Source organism: Nothoprocta perdicaria, unplaced genomic scaffold, assembly GCF_003342845.1.
Source record: "Nothoprocta perdicaria isolate Ctin4 unplaced genomic scaffold, notPer1 scaffold_29, whole genome shotgun sequence".
Lineage (NCBI taxonomy): Eukaryota > Metazoa > Chordata > Aves > Tinamiformes > Tinamidae > Nothoprocta > Nothoprocta perdicaria.
The window spans coordinates 1,206,588-1,222,664 of record NW_020455521.1 but is presented as its reverse complement, the minus strand read 5'-3'; the positions used below and the strand labels follow the sequence as shown (position 1 = coordinate 1,222,664).

The 16,077-nt window shown below is 40.2% G+C and overlaps 1 protein-coding gene across 1 annotated transcript; it reads left to right on the top strand.

Annotated features, from left to right (window-relative positions):
* Window positions 1-273: 273 nt before the first annotated feature.
* On the top strand, window positions 274-5,748 carry NPY5R (neuropeptide Y receptor Y5). The gene is made up of 2 exons (XM_026041666.1): window positions 274-328; window positions 4,053-5,748. The coding sequence occupies exon 2, from the start codon at window positions 4,062-4,064 to the stop codon at window positions 5,391-5,393; it is 1,332 nt and encodes a 443-aa protein (XP_025897451.1). The 5' UTR covers window positions 274-328; window positions 4,053-4,061; the 3' UTR covers window positions 5,394-5,748.
* Window positions 5,749-16,077: the final 10,329 nt, after the last annotated feature.

The following is a 16,077-nucleotide window of genomic DNA, read 5'->3' as shown; positions in this document are numbered from 1 at the left end:
GGGCCGGCTCCAGCCCCCACGCTGGGATGCGCCCGCTCGCCCGGCGCCGCTTCCCTCCTGCCTCCGTAGGGACCACGGGCTCCGCGGCCCGATGGATGCCGCTGCCGCCAGCCTGTTCCACGGGAGCTGCCGTGGGTGCTCGGCCGTGGAGCCCTTTGCAGTGATGGGGAGCACGCGGGGCTGCCACCTGCCCCCGGCGTCTCCTCCTTCTCCCGCTGAGATGCTCCACAGAGCTCCAGCCGTCTGAGAGGCAGCCCCGGAGCAGCCACACGGAGCTGGAGCAGGACCAGGACCGGGAGCAGGAAGCGGATCAGGGCAGGACATCCAGGTGAGGTGGCCAGTGGAGGCGGGCACGGAGCGGCCACGGGGGCACCCGGGCTCTGCCCTCCCAGGGGGCAAACGGTTCGCGCAGMGGCTCCATGTGTCCGGCCTCTGCCTGCCTCTCCCGCTCTCCCATCCCGCCCCGTCAYATCCCGCCGGAGCGCCTTGCAGGGCACGGAGCGCCTTGCAGSGCTGCTGCATTTCGTGGGCACGGGGCCGGTGGTGCCTCGGGGTCCCCGGCGAGCCGCAGAAGGGAAAATATCCACATCTTCTCTCTTCTGGCTTTGCAAGCCTTTGCATCGCTCCGTGCACATTTTAGTCATACATTTTAAGTTTTCTTTTCCGGCAAACAAACACCCCCATTACCTTTGCATCACATTTCTATAGTTCTGGACAAATAATCTTATTAGCTGATTTTGGCTTACCCTAGGAAGCCATATTCTTGTTTTCCAGGACAACCTTGTAATGCTCCTTATAATTAGCCACATAAAGAGACATGCCGTTAACATGCATGAAAACCCCTCTCCTGTGCTCCTCAAGTATTGCCAGGCTTTTGAAATCTCCAGGGTACTCAGATAAGCATTTTGCTGCTGCATGTAAAGCACGGGAGCCTCTCAAAAGCAGCAGCAGTTGATCTTTAGTCTGCAAGGAGAAGGGGACTCTTCAGTGGTGTCCTCCAGCTCAGACATTATCTGTCTTTAACGACATAAGAGCATCATTTCTTGAGTAGTAACCGCATAGCTTGGTGCATAAGCTTAGTTACAGCCTAACTTCATGTTATGCTATTAAGTTTATGATGCTGTAAATTATTGGCGTAACTGCTTAGAGTGGTGTACAAGTTAAAACAGATCATCTCTAACTTCATTTCCTTCACAGCCCTGCRACCATGCCAGTGTATGGAGAAGAGAAGGGAGACTGTGTATTTAAGAGAATTCTCATGTTTTGCTTCCTCCTCATATATATTTGTCTTTATTTGTATTTTAAGTTAAAAAGAAAAAAAGAAAAAGGAATAAGATTGTAAATTGTTCACAGCAGCAGTGAAGATTAACAGTCCTGTATGGACACTATTRCACACACTGAACAGACTAGATGACACAGGCACCAGCCAGTTAGAATTGACTTAATAAGGACGAGCAATGCAGCATGTAAGCTCTTATCCATGAATAAATCCTAATATAAGTATCTCATCTAACAAGAGGAATTTCTTCTGAAAGCACATATGCCTGCAATGGAGCCTGCTAAACTTTCCATTTAAATTTTAAATATGCAAGGAAGAAAATGAAGAAATATTCAGCCTATTCACCCTTGTAAATGGACTTTTTTTTTTTACATAAAGTAAAGGCTTTTCACAAAAATAATGAAATGAATCTTAGGAATTTAACTAGCACATTGTAAGTTATCTGCTATCCTTAACTCAGCTAAAACTGAGTAAGCATTTAAGATCCCTCTGCTGCTCTCAAGGCCTTAAATGAACTGCAGCTGAGAACTCCTCTGAAGCAGTATTTTGGTTAYAGTAAGTGTTACAGGATTAAAAGAATAACTTGAGGTGCGTCAAGGACAAATGTGTTTCAAAGAGGTGTTTCTTAAAATCCTTCAAGGTTGTGGTAGATTAGCTGTCAAAAATTCCATTTTAATGTAAAAAGCAACCACAAATATTCCTTGGGCTTAATGCTCATTCGATTAATCTGACTCTCACAATAACTTTTCCTATTTACCTTGGATTCTGCTGCAGTCACTCCCATATCCTGCATCTTATCTTCCTATGTGTGCACCATATAGAAATTAAGGAGACCTAAGCAAACACATTAAAAGCTCACAGGGTGCGAGCTCATGCAGCTGTAACTGAGCAGAGCCTCAGAGAACGCACACAGAGAAATATAGAAAGGGAACCTCACTTATCTTGGGGAAATCATATTGACTGATGCATGGAGGAGGAAAGCCATCTGACTCTTGGAGCTTGTAGCTAGAAAATCTCCAATCTCCAGATTAATTAAATCTGATTCCTAAATTCCTAAATAATTGCAATCACTGTAGTGACTACCATCCAGTTTAGCAATACAGTTATATTGCTAAATACGAGAACAACGCTTTCAAAAGAGGCTATAATATTCCATTCTAGGTCCTACATGGGATTTTCAGGGGTCTTCATTCCTCTGAAAGCAATATATTAYGTGTTACACCAAGACTGACCCAGTGACAGAGGGAGTATGAAAGAGTCAAAAAACAGCATCAGTTAAAACAGGAAAATACACACCAAGAAGTGCAGAGAGCCCTGTGAAATTAGTGATGTGCTAGGACTGGGGAGTGAAGATGAGCAATATGGGGAGGAAATAGTACCTGGAGCTTGCTTCCAGAAATGTTCATGCTGAGAGAGCAATTTGTACCCTACAAGCAAGTTTGGAGAGCAATAGATCCACCTTGCAATTTTTTAAGTTTTTGGGAAAAACTATGAAAACCAAAAGACAGCCTGCAGATTACAGGCACATGCACACACTGAGATCCACAAAGCATCAATCGTAGCAAAAAAATTCTCCATGCTGAATAAAGAAAAAAAACGTGTTGCAGTTATTACATAATGTACATATAATTCCATAAACYTGAAGGAGGGAATTATGTATTTTCTCCAGAGAAGAGCCCTCTAGAGCATTTGGACACAAATTATGCTAACTTAGACTTACCAAACGGAAATAACTTTATTTCAGCTGATTTCACAAGTCACTGACTTCAGTTCTAATGACTTCAGGTCATGCTCATTGGCAGCTAGAATGAACAGTGAAAATCTTTCTGCTCATCTTAAGTGTGTTCTGGATTTTCGGGGGCCTTTTTGCATTGTCCTGCTCAAGACTTCCAAGCCTTAAGCAATTCTGTAGCTGCTAGGTGTGCCTTGGAGGCTTTTGACTTGGAAACTTCAAAACAGACAGGTTTTGTAATTTAACATACAGCTGCATACAGTTCTATATATTTATTTGGCTTGGATATTTTTTAAGCAATTGTAATTTTGTTTTCTGCTTGAGTAGGGATGTTCACGGTTATATTCAGCATTATTTTCCAAAGTAAGAGAAGATGGTTTGGATGATTTGGAATTTCACCCTTGGAAATGGGCCATATGGGACAGTAGCTATCCCTTAGAAACTTCTTTTTGAAACTTCCTCAATGTTTTATCTTATTTATTTATTTATTTTTAAACTAGCAAGGTAAGATGTAATACTGTAGCTTTTATTGTATCTCAAAATAACATAATTTTTCTGGAGCTCCCATCTAAGTTTGTTGTCACATAATGATTAGGCAYCGGCCCAGATGGTGATACTGAATTTCCTTAGCCAGATCAACGAGCTGCTATTCCCAATAGTAATTTCACCAGCTCTAAATGGATTGCTTTTGTGACTAGCTGCTCACTCATGGCAAGGTTAGCAATAGCCAAACATTGTTACATATGCAAATAGCAAATTTGGCCTACAGCAAAACACAGTTAGAAGCCAGCTTCATAATGCAGACCCATGAATTGTATTCGCTTGATAAGGGCAGGCAGGTACGGAGGCCTAAGCGTGCTGAATGCCACCTATGAAATTATCTTGCACTAGCACGCAGTTTTGCAGGATTTGCCTCACACTGCTATTAATTTAATTGCTTTAAGGTGATACAAGATCAAATTATGCTTAATTATATTTATATTAACAGCAGCATCAACTTCCCTTCAGTCGCTAATTAATGCCTTTCTTTTTTCCAAGCAGGACTAGAATATGGATTTGGGATTCAAAGGCCATAACAACAGGACACCTACCAAGAACACCTCTGCTACTGCAAGGAGCTTTTCTGCCTGGGAGGATTACAAGAGCAGTGTTGATGACATACAATACTTTCTCATTGGGCTGTACACATTTATAAGTCTGGCTGGCTTTATGGGGAATCTCTTTATACTGATGGCTCTGATGAAACGCAAGCAGAAGACAACAATCAACATCCTGATTGGCAGCTTGGCCTTTTCGGACATCTTGGTCGTGCTGTTTTGCTCTCCTTTCACGCTGACCTCTGTCCTGCTCGACCAGTGGATGTTTGGCACCCTAATGTGCCACGTCATGCCCTTCCTCCAATGCGCCTCTGTTCTGGTTTCCACTTTAATGTTAATGTCTATCGCTGTGGTCAGATACCGGATGATAAAACATCCCCTTTCCAGCAATTTAACAGCAAAGCAAGGCTATGTCTTGATAGCAGCCATTTGGGCCTTTGGCTGTGCCATTTGCTCCCCTCTGCCCTTTTTCCACACAGTTGTAGATCTCAGTGAAACCCTGAATTTAGAGGCACTGGCGGGCAGGTTTCTGTGCATCGAGTCATGGCCTTCTGACTCCTACAGAATTGCCTTTACGATATCCTTGCTCCTCATGCAGTACATCCTGCCTTTGGTATGCCTAACTGCCAGCCACACCAGCGTCTGCAGGAGCATAGGCTCCAGGCTGGCAAACGCCGAGAGCAAATTCGAGGAAAAGGAGATGATAAACCTGGCCATGAACCCATCCAAGAGCGCCAGCGCCCAGGCGCAGCCCTCCAGCCGGTCCCGATGGAGCTGCGCGTTCATCAGGAAGCACCACAAAAGGTACAGCAGGAAGACTTCGAGCGTGATGCCAGCTATTCTGAGGCACCACCAGGACTCTCATTTCAGGGAGCTCCCAGAAAGCTCTTGCACAGAAAAAAGCCAGCTCTCTTCGTCCAGTAAGTTCATCCCAGGGGTACCCATCTGTTTTGAGATGAAGCCCAAAGAAAATACGGAGATCCAGGACATGATTACAGTATCCCGATCCATCATCAGAATCAAGACAAAATCCAGGAGAGTTTTCTGTAGACTGACAGTGTTGATCTTAGTTTTTGCTTTCAGCTGGATGCCTCTTCACCTTTTCCATGTTGTTACAGATTTTAACGCCAATCTCATTTCTAACAGACATTTTAAATTAGTATATTGTATATGTCATTTACTGGGTATGATGTCTTGCTGCCTGAATCCCATCCTATATGGGTTTCTAAACAACAGCATAAAAGCCGATTTATTGTCCCTTATTCCATGTAGCCAAATATCATGAATTTTGAGCCTCAGTACAAAATAAACTGAAAAAAGTTAGGCTTTCAAGTACACAGACGTGTACAGCTTTACAAACTGTATTACTTAGTCTAGTTGGTTGTGCTTAAAAGCATCTCAGTAAATGATTAGTTCTAGGCTGCATGTATGTCTGCATTGAGCAAAAATATATATTCATATTGTAATATTCTTCCTCTATCTATTTTCCACTGACAATTATGCCCAGAGTACAAAATTGGAATACCATTTTCATTGCTTCCAATATTACAGACCTGTACTTTGGAAATATACAGAATGTACAATGAGCAAATGTATAACTCAGACATATCAGTATTAACTGCTGTAAGACTATAATAAAATGTATCTTTCACTAAGTAGGTATTGTTCAGTCTATTTGAGTACCAATTTTGACTGTTTTATAAAATATTTGTTTCTGGATGTGGTTAGAAAGGTATTTCTCCTTAGATTCTTTGTTTATACTTTGCAATATCTTCGTGAGATCCTTTGCTGCTGATTCCCAATTTGTCTTATTCCCTGGAATGTTTTCATAGCTAGTTGTGACTGCACTACTTGTTTCCATCTTGCTGTATTCACCCAGTGCAACCTACCTCTAGYTTCCTTTAGCCAATTTTTACCCTCTCTCATCGTTTGATATAATTTTCAGACAGGTCCTATAGTTATGCCCTTTTTCTTACATTCTGAAAGTACAACATGTTTCTCATCAGAGTGATCATCATCATGTAAGTGGGTGAAAGTCTAAAGAAAAGAAAAAAGGAAAGTCATCAGGATTTTTTTTTTTCTAGAAAGCAAATCTCACTGTCCTTCCTTATAGATGAATCAACCTGCTTTGGAGAGCTGTAACAACCTTCAGATATACATGAACGCCCACACACRTATGCTTTCTGCCTCTCTCCTTTTTTCTTTTTAACCAGACAAGTGTTTTTCTTCCAAATTTAAATCGCACGCAACTTCCTCGAGAAAGCCATATTATCGTTACATTGCACAAATACAAAGAATATATATTCTGTTTTTCTCTTGATTGCTCTAACTCAATAATTTTCTCCTTTGCCCGTAGGGTTCGATAAACGTACAAAGTCTCCCTTGTAGGTCTACCTATAACCTGAGATTTAGGCTATAAAACTTTTCCTGAGGTTTAGCTGATGAATCTTTTTTATCCTCCATTAAGATTTCTAATTTGATGGCACTGGAAACAAACAACCATCGCAGGACTGCAAAACAGGATGGAAATGAAGATCAAAAAAGGTTGAAATAGTAGATAATTTAACATGAAATACCGTGCTGAATAGTCACAAGTGAAAAATAACAGGAAATGACCAGCAAAAACACCGGAATCCATAAAAGCTTGATAGGGCACCTGAAGCCAGCATTACCAGGCAACTTTTACACAACACAGGAAAACCTTATACCTAAAAGTGTAAATAATAAGTACTCTAAGAATAAGCTCTCTAAAAAGAACACTGTTTCTATGGCATGTTTATTTAGAGAATCTCCAAGTACCCGACTCTGCTGAGCTAAGCTTAGCTCCTCTGTGAACTAGTATTTCCCTGCTCTTCCAGAGCAGTTTTTGTAGAGGCCTCCAAGGGGTTGAGAGGGAAGGTGATCRAGGCAATTCTCATTCCACACAGGTGAGAAACAAGCCCTCGAGGTGGTGTCCTCGTCCACCAGTCACAGGGGATTCCCACACAGTGATTCCCACAGCTGCACAAACACAAAAACACATTAAAATAAGGCCAGAACTGCCCATTGGGCCAGAGCACCAAGCCCCTTTACAACTCTGAGATGGTCAAGCTTTGCTCACTGAGAACAACAACAGAAAGCACAACGTGGTTCATCCAGTCTTGTCTGGGCTTGGGAACAACCGAGGGCATCAGAGCCTGCAGATGATCGATGCCTCACACAGCTCCTGCACATCCAGGCCCCCAGATGAGGGGACATATGTCGCTCCCTTGGCCAGGGCTGTTATGGTCGACAGCGAAAAGGCACAGACATATTCCTAGTCATCTAAAATGAAACTTCAAGATAGATAGACACTGGAAATAAAAGACCAAAACATTATATACCCTGCCACCTAAATAAGCTCTTGGGTTTTTAGACGCCTTTTCCAGCAGTGAGCTCCTTAGGGGGTCATTTGTGAAAGGCCTCTGGAAAATTGGCTCGAAAGAGTCCTTTTGAATCATAGGCCTTTGGCAGCCTTAAAAACAGAGGCTTTTTCCCAATGTCATCCCTTTCTCCTGAATATATTTCATTTTAATATTTTTGCATTACCAAAAAATGAAAAATAGAAGAGAAATAYAACTTTAATACTGTCAGAAGTGTTTCAGTACATAACTATACTGATGTAATGAAGAATTATCCTTCTCCACACTTTTTTTTTTTTTTTTAAATGATGTTACCTTCCTATCAGGAAATACAGCTTAGGAAATGTCTTCTCACACAAGGTGCGACCCCTCTCTTTATACTGCCAGAGATTCCACACAGCCTTACCAACCTGAGAAATAAAATTTTTGCTTTAGGATGAGGGATGGGAAGGGTCATTGTGTATTCGTTTTTTTCTCCTTGAAATACTACTTCTCACATCAGTATCTAGAAGTGAAAGCAGTTCTTTATTTGAAGGAATTGATTAATTATTTTTACTGCAATATTACAGTTCTGGGACCTTTTCTCCCCAAACTATTTTCTGYTAAGGAGTTTATTACATACCAGTCAGTAATATCTTGGCTTCTGCCATTAAGGCATTTCCCTGAAGTCTAGTTCCCAGTAACCCGCTGTTCTTTGTTTCTTCTATAGATGTGCTTTCCTACTCACTTCCTGGACASTGTTCCCTGCTGAGGATTATTATCTCCTAAAAACCCTCAGTATGTCATTTGATGGGGAACAAACAGTACAAAATACAGGATATTGGAACAATATTTTTTTWAAATGGCTTTAAGATTTTACATAGCTTAATCTAAGAATATTTATAGATAAGTTTGTAGACAAACTTGAGGAAGAAAAGAATTAGATCTGAATGCAGAATACATGAATGCAATTCTGCTGAAGTTACAACAATTTATATCCACTGATGTCTATACATTTTCACATTAAGGTACATTATTTAACCTTTTTTATACCATGTGATGCAATTAAATAAGATGAAAGAACAAGATAGCAGTCATCACGTTTCAAGTTGAAACATTCCTCCTCATTTTATTATTTTTTTTTWAATTTTACTGTGGTTTTCCTTTCTACTTGTTATTTATTTCCTTGGTTTCTTCAAATACTTTTAGAATTCCAACCATTTCCACCTTCTGAACTTCGTTAGCTGAACATAACACACAACAAGAAATATGGGAGAGGTGGCATGGATGACTTCCCTCTGACCCCATGTTCACAATAAAAAGTGCTGCATGCTCCCACAGATGCAATGACCCAAGTGAGTACCCAACTGGCTGTACCAGTTCCCTTTTGCACCCCTGCCCACCTGGGTAATTGCAGAGACACCACAGAAATGTTTGGGTCTTCTCCTCCAATGCTGCACACACAGAGGTTCATTCTTTCCCTGCCTCATTTCATCCTCAGAAGGAAGGTGATCATGCTGGAGCTTGACACTGGCATGCTGCAGAACGGCCCCTCTCAATATTGTATCCCCCATAATGAAGCTCAAGTGAAAAACCTTAGATCAAAAGATATGTCACTATTTGCCTAGTTCTCTCAATCCTTCCAGATACTACAGGTAGAACTGACACATAGATAGTGATTGACAGCAAGATTATGTACTATGTTAGCCTTATTTAAGTGTACAAGCACAACTTAGAATGCATATTGAATACATATTTTATTATAACTTTCTTGAAAAGGAGCGAAATTAATGGGTAGATATTACCTATGTTACAAATATTTTCTTAAAACTCAAGAGGTACAATGAGTTTAATTGAGATCTCCTAGCTTTTCTGTAAAATTGAAATGACTTTGGAGAGGAAAAGAAATGAAAGGTAGAAATGAAAAAACATTCCTAGGAACATTGGCTAGCCACTAGCACCTGTGGCAAAGGCATCTCAGAGCTACCTCCTTCTCCAATACCCCTCACTGACAACTGGTTTGTGATGGTACCGCTGAACATTGCTCACCCTACATGTGACCAAGGAGCCTACTGCAAATCTTTCCATTTTTAGGAAATGCCATCTGATCGGTGAGTATGCATGCACATGTCCTTACTCCTCCCAAAACACTTCTTCATAACAAAAGCATTTATCTTTCCAGTCATTCGGTACATCTAGGCTTGCCTTCGACCAAACATGAATCATTCTCTTTTATTAAGACATTCTGTGCCATCCTACTGTGGTATGAGGTTATCCACATGTCAGTGAGTCCCTACCACGGCATCTGTTTTTACATCTCTACAAGTTCAGAGATGCAAGCAACATCTGTGGTATCGCCAGGTAGGCTACATTCTTGCTGGTCTCCTTAAAAAGCTTTGTTTCCATTACATTAAAAATTACCTAGTATGTTTTTGCTAGAAAGCCTTAAAAATTCTGACAAGCTGGAGGGAAAAAAAAGGGTTTCACACACAGAGCAGCACTACAGGCAGGAGGATGCGGTCAAAGCTCCTGCCAGAAAGTTGAGCTGAGCATTAAGGATAAATCATACRTCACTTAAACACAGTACAAACATTGAAATCAGATTTTTGTATTAACTACATTTGCTTTTAAAGAGAATATAAAATACATGAATGTCATGAACTTACTTCATTACAYGCTGATATTAGGAAATATTATAAAAGAAAATATTGTCACAATTCAACCTCGCTTCTTTAGAACAAATTTGAACAGCTCATTTTGTTCTTCYATTCACATTCTTAAGATAATACTTTTAATAATAAGGCTTAAAAAYACTCCTCTGGGAAATAATGAATAATGATTTGACATTCAAGACTCAAGCAGATTGGCCATGTTCTTACATCCAGTTAAACTAATGTTTGCTTTGTCTTAGTAGAAGGATCATGTCTACATTATCTGAATGCCACATTAGTCAGACATGTTTCAATGGGAAATATTTATTACTCTCCCTGTGAAAAGTATAATGTATCACAAGATTTTTAAGGCTCCTTCTGGTGCAAAATTTCTTCAGTGGAAAAACTTCAGTTATGACCAAACAGTTTTACAGCTGTTCATCTCTTCAGTCCCAGAGGAACTACAGAGGCACAAACCTACTTGATGATAGCCAAGAGACCATTAATTGTCACTTTGACTGAGACTATAAACCTGTATTTTTTCTAGTAAGGAAAGAAAAATAACGAAGAAAGAAGAGAAAAACATTGCTGCAGCAAGTAATCTTMGTGTTGCTTCATGTCTTATATCCAGATTTACTTTTCTTGAGCAAGATGATAGTCTTGTTCTGCAAGCATGACTAATAATTCTCTTGGCTTTATCAGGACCTCTACCAAATCAGGGTTCAGTTAGTATTCATAATGATTTTGGCTTTTTAGCCTAAGGATTAAGGAGCAGTGAAAGGGATCAGGATATAATCTAATTTTTTACTTTCTACTGATTTTATTATCTTGTGGTGTTAACAGAACTGGAAGAATTACAAGCTATTTACTGCAGGAAAATTAAACTCATTTTTATGCAACTACTGGGACATAATACAGGCAAAACAATTATATATTTAAGACTCCATCAGGCCCAACATGCATCTCCTAATGGTAATTATCCGAAGTCTCGATGATACATTCTCTCAATTAATACCCTAGCATATTAGAGTACTTTTCAGAAAGCATAACCTCATCYGATCCTCACTAAAAATCACGATGCCAGAAGATCACAACTTTATTCCTACTGCAGAACTGCACTGCAACATGGGATACCTGAGACCACTTTTCAAGATCATTTGGCAACTGAATGTCATTCAGGATGCAACTAATGCCATCCTACAGGATATGGCTGCGTGGGAGTCCTTCCTTCAGAAAAACTCCTCCAAAGCCATTCAAGTCACACAAATTGTAGTTAGCCCCCAGGGGCTCACACAKGCCAACCTTGCACATCATCACACCTGCACTCCGCAGGGACCTCCAGTGTTACTCCTATCACATAACCAAGGAGATGCTGATAAAGCAGTCAATGGGACTCCTGACACCCAGGTACTTGTTTTCCCTCCCTTCTCTCTTGCTGGAGACCTTCCAGCAAGTTGCTGTTGACATCTGTGTGAGATTTTCCAGGGGGGATGCGGGATTACTTCCCAGAGGCAGAACAAGGAAAGCGATCAGTGATGCAGTGGCTGGTTAGTGCAACACAGCCTCGATTCAGTGGCCTAAATAACATCACATCAAAAGTGGCAATACTTGGATATCCTCTGGTATTTTAGGATTATTTTCTTCTAGCAACATATATTCATTTCTACTCTTTGAAGGGGAAGTTGGGCATGTCCTCTGACCCAAATGACTTAACCTTGAAATACAACTCCAGTACCAAACTATTCGGTGCTATGAAGATGTTCCTTCCATTTCTGTGGTTTTACATGACACAGTAGACCTAATCTTCATAAGGGATTTTTTCCAGTTACTACCATGGAAATAATTGAGAGCATCAGTAGAAGAAAAGGAGCACATCAGTCCCCTTGAAGTTTAACAGATAAAGCTACCCCTGAAACACCRTGGAAACACTGCAACACATTTAAATGAAATGTTTACATGAAAAGTATACTTTTCTCTATAGTTCAGTGTTGCTGAAATCCTGTCTTAAACCATTAATTATGAAATTATATAAAGAACTTGACCATCCTCAGAATTTTATGACCAAACAACAAAAACAAGCTGAAAAAAGCTTTTTCTTAAAATAAGACTACAYGAATTAATATTACTTTCCTGGCTTATATTATTAACTGCAGGCACAGTAATAAATTTACTTCTGCTCTCCAAGCAAGGACTCCATGGGATAATGCTTACAGTAGACAGGAAGCAGAATTATATCTGTAACTTACAATAAGCAAGAACTAAAAAGCAGAGGTTATTTAATGGTCATTAGAAACACAAATGAGAGCGCTTTATTTGAAGTGGAAGCGAAGAGAGCATCTGTTGCACTATTTTTGCATTAGCACTCTCTACAATAATCAAGTAAGATTTATGAAATAAAAGGTGCAGAGGGCTTGTTTATGACCTGGCAGATTGTGTTATTCAAGTTTATACACAGTATAAATCTATCCTTGAACAAAAGATTCTTCAGRGGATAGTAAAAAGGAATTGGAAATACGCAAAAGAAAGAAAATACATGTTTCCTATTTAAAATTTATTCTTATATCGTAAAAGCAATTGAAACAATATAGGCACTTCCCAAAATAGAAATACCACATAAGTCTGGATTTTCCTCAGCAAAGTTAAGCATCATTCACAGTTATTTTGTGTGGTGGTGGTGGTGTTTACAGACCTGCTTTATAAAGGAAGAGACTGAGTAAAAATACAACAGCATTCTTCCTTTGAAAAGGCATTTAAATAAAGCTGCCGGATTTAAACTAAGTTTTATACTTCTGGTAGCTGTGGCACACTAGGGTATCTAAACTTCTTTGTGTGAAATGGCATCTTTCTTATTCCTGGGTGCACCTTTGGGCTTCCAATTCTTCCAAGTGGCCAATTTCAACAAAACGAGAAGACTGTAGGAGCCCTCTGGTGGTTAACACACTGTCTATCCTCAGCAGCTGCTTAGCCGTCAGAAAGCGTGGGCTAGGGACCCTCCAAACCWTTTAAAAAGACAGCGTTTAAAGATTTTAATCCTAATTTGCCCTTCAATTTAGTTGTAAGTTTTTACTTCTTGATCCTTTAAGATAAAAAAAAATTAAAAAGAGGCTGCATTTTTTTTTTAAAAAAATATCACTTTACAAATTGTAACAGCAACTCAAGAAAAAGATTTATCAAACCATTAAACTCTATCAACAAAGGYTGACAAGTACAACATGACAAGTGCAACCGTATATAACGGTGTCACACAAATGCCATCATCACCATAATTTGTACAGTTAAAAGTGACATCCCTCCGGAAACACTGCAGCGTTCACATAGAGCACCTTTGAGGAACTGCTTATTCGGATACCCGCTGCCAGGGCCGTGCATCCCCAGGCATCTGCTGGACAGGGGATGGAAGGGCAAGTGCACTTTGAAAGTCCCACCACATCTGAGCAAAGTGGAGCATGTTTTAGGCTGCAGCCAACGAGGTGACACKTGCTGGGTGGATGGATTTTGTTTGAACATTAAAGAATATTAAATCTTTTCCTACCTGTAGAAGAAAAGCAAGCACTTCATCCCATCACTACTGAAGCATCTGGTGTCTCCCACTGCCCTTTGCAAATTCTGCTGCTGCTCTCTGATTTTGACTACTTCCAACSAGGGCGAAATTCACCGTCTCTGTGGGAATATCATACCGGAATCAATAATGTAATACATTTGGCTTATACCCAACACAGTACAATGGCAAGCAGCTGGAGAACTGCCATTTTAATGGCAGTCTGTCAGTATCCATAAAACAGGTCAGTACAGGTGTAATTTGGTTGGCTAAATAAAGCGCAATAATTACAGAAATACTGCTAGTGCTGCAATCTCTGTAATTACTGAACAAAAYTTGCATTTTTCATCCTGCCTATCTACATATATAAGGTAGCTTGATCTACTACAAACAGCCTTAACTAAAGCACTGTCTTTCTATTTCATCACACTTGAGACCCTGAAATTCTTGATTTGCAGTTTAAATTTATTTTACCTCCTCAAGCTGCAAATGAACCAGCAAGTTTATTTTCTACACCACACCTCAGTCCAGCAGCAATGGGAGTTTAAATATTGGAGAGGTGTAAGGCTGCATTCAAAGGTAAACTCTTAATCTGGGAGCCCCAGAAGAGAATTACATAGCAAAYATCTTCCCATTTCACTGGGAGTGAGCACTGGGGGAACGACCACAGCYACATGCATGGCACAGCAGACTCTAAGCAGACTTTTCTCTAAGCAAATAAACTTTATTAGGTATGGATTTTATTAGGTATGTCCAGTTTTAGACAGAATTTCCAACAAAATGTGAAAGAATTAAATGCTGTAAGCAGAAGTTAAATGACAATTAGAGGAAAGAAAAGACACACAGACATCCAGCTAGCAACATACTTGTGAAAGTTCACACAAAAATGGATGAGTATGAGAAAAAACAGACCAGCTTTCCAAAACAAAGCTCCAGCTCCAAAGATTAGCTCAAACAAAAAGAAAACATCTCTGCCAAGGGTGAGCTCCGTAGATAACATTTTTCTTCATCGTTATTATCTTCAACTCTTAACCAGCAGACATTTCTGATTAATTACTTCAATTACAGCACCCCACTGCRAATTGGTCAAGTCATTTCATGCAGCTCTTCAGCTTGTCCTTCCACTCCCCTCGCCAAAATGTGTGATTGCCCCATACGCACCATGCCACACATGCCCCACACACACACCACAGCCACGTCCACCCCACAGCCACGCCAGCCATAGGGCAGACAGGCCTGAAAACAACTGCTCAACTGAACTAACACTTGCTAACAYCTGCAAAGGAACGGAGAGTATATTTTCAATGCACACAGCACAACATAATGAGATAATTCAGCATATGTAAGCCAAGGAACATTTGGTGGAACAGGCTCTTGTTCTATTGCATTATAAATTGTTTATAAAGAGCATTATGACAAGGATGGCAGATTAATTTAGACCCTAGATTCCATATGATGGCATGCAGTAAAGCTGCATCTCTCTGCKCTGACACTGTTTCACTATAAACTAATCGAGACTACAGCACGTCACATGTCATTTTGAGCTTCTTCCAATTTCTTTTGGGAAATTAACGAAAAAAATAAATTAAAAAGGAAAATCAGAAAGATAAGCTACTTCTTTCACTCATTTTTCCAATATCAAGCTTACAATCAGACTAATTGGCCTGTTTTGCTTCACTGCTTATACAAATTAAATCATTTCCAGAAGCTTGTTAGGAGAAATAGCTGCCTGCCAACCAAGGGCAGAGTCAAATAGAGGTACTGGCCTTATCTRTCAGGAAAGATGTGAAAGATTCAAATTCACCTACGTGCCTCTGCACTCACCCACACAATTCATTATTTAATATTAACACTTAATAATTAATGTCAACTGAGTAGATTGGGCCTGGAGACAGAGCTCCATGTCTTCTTAGGCACACAGTGTGCAATCTACTGGCTCCTATTGTTTTTTAAAAAATGTATAATTATAGCTTTCATGCAAAACACCATTTCTGGAAAACATTCAGATGCACAAGCTTGTCAGCCACATTTCCYAATAAATTCCCGCTCATTCCTCACTCTCAAGAGGACAGAACTTTATTCAGTATATAGCATAAAGTGACCTAAGACTCCTGTGCCCATTTCCTTCCCTGTAAGGCAAAGACAAAAGCACCCAACATTGTGAAGTACTGGAAGACTTCTGGAAGACAAATGAAGAGCAAGGGGATTGCACAAGCCTGTACTGAACAGCGGGCACTCCAAAAGGGGTATGCTGTTTGCACACACAGGACACAATCATGTTGACCATGAATGATGACAAAATTTCAAGTGAAACCTGTACAACAGCGTGAAATAAGGCAGATCTTATGTCTAACAGTTCAACAGATTGAGAGAGTCGGGATTATGTACATTCACAATGCAGAAAAAGACAAATATGCTAAC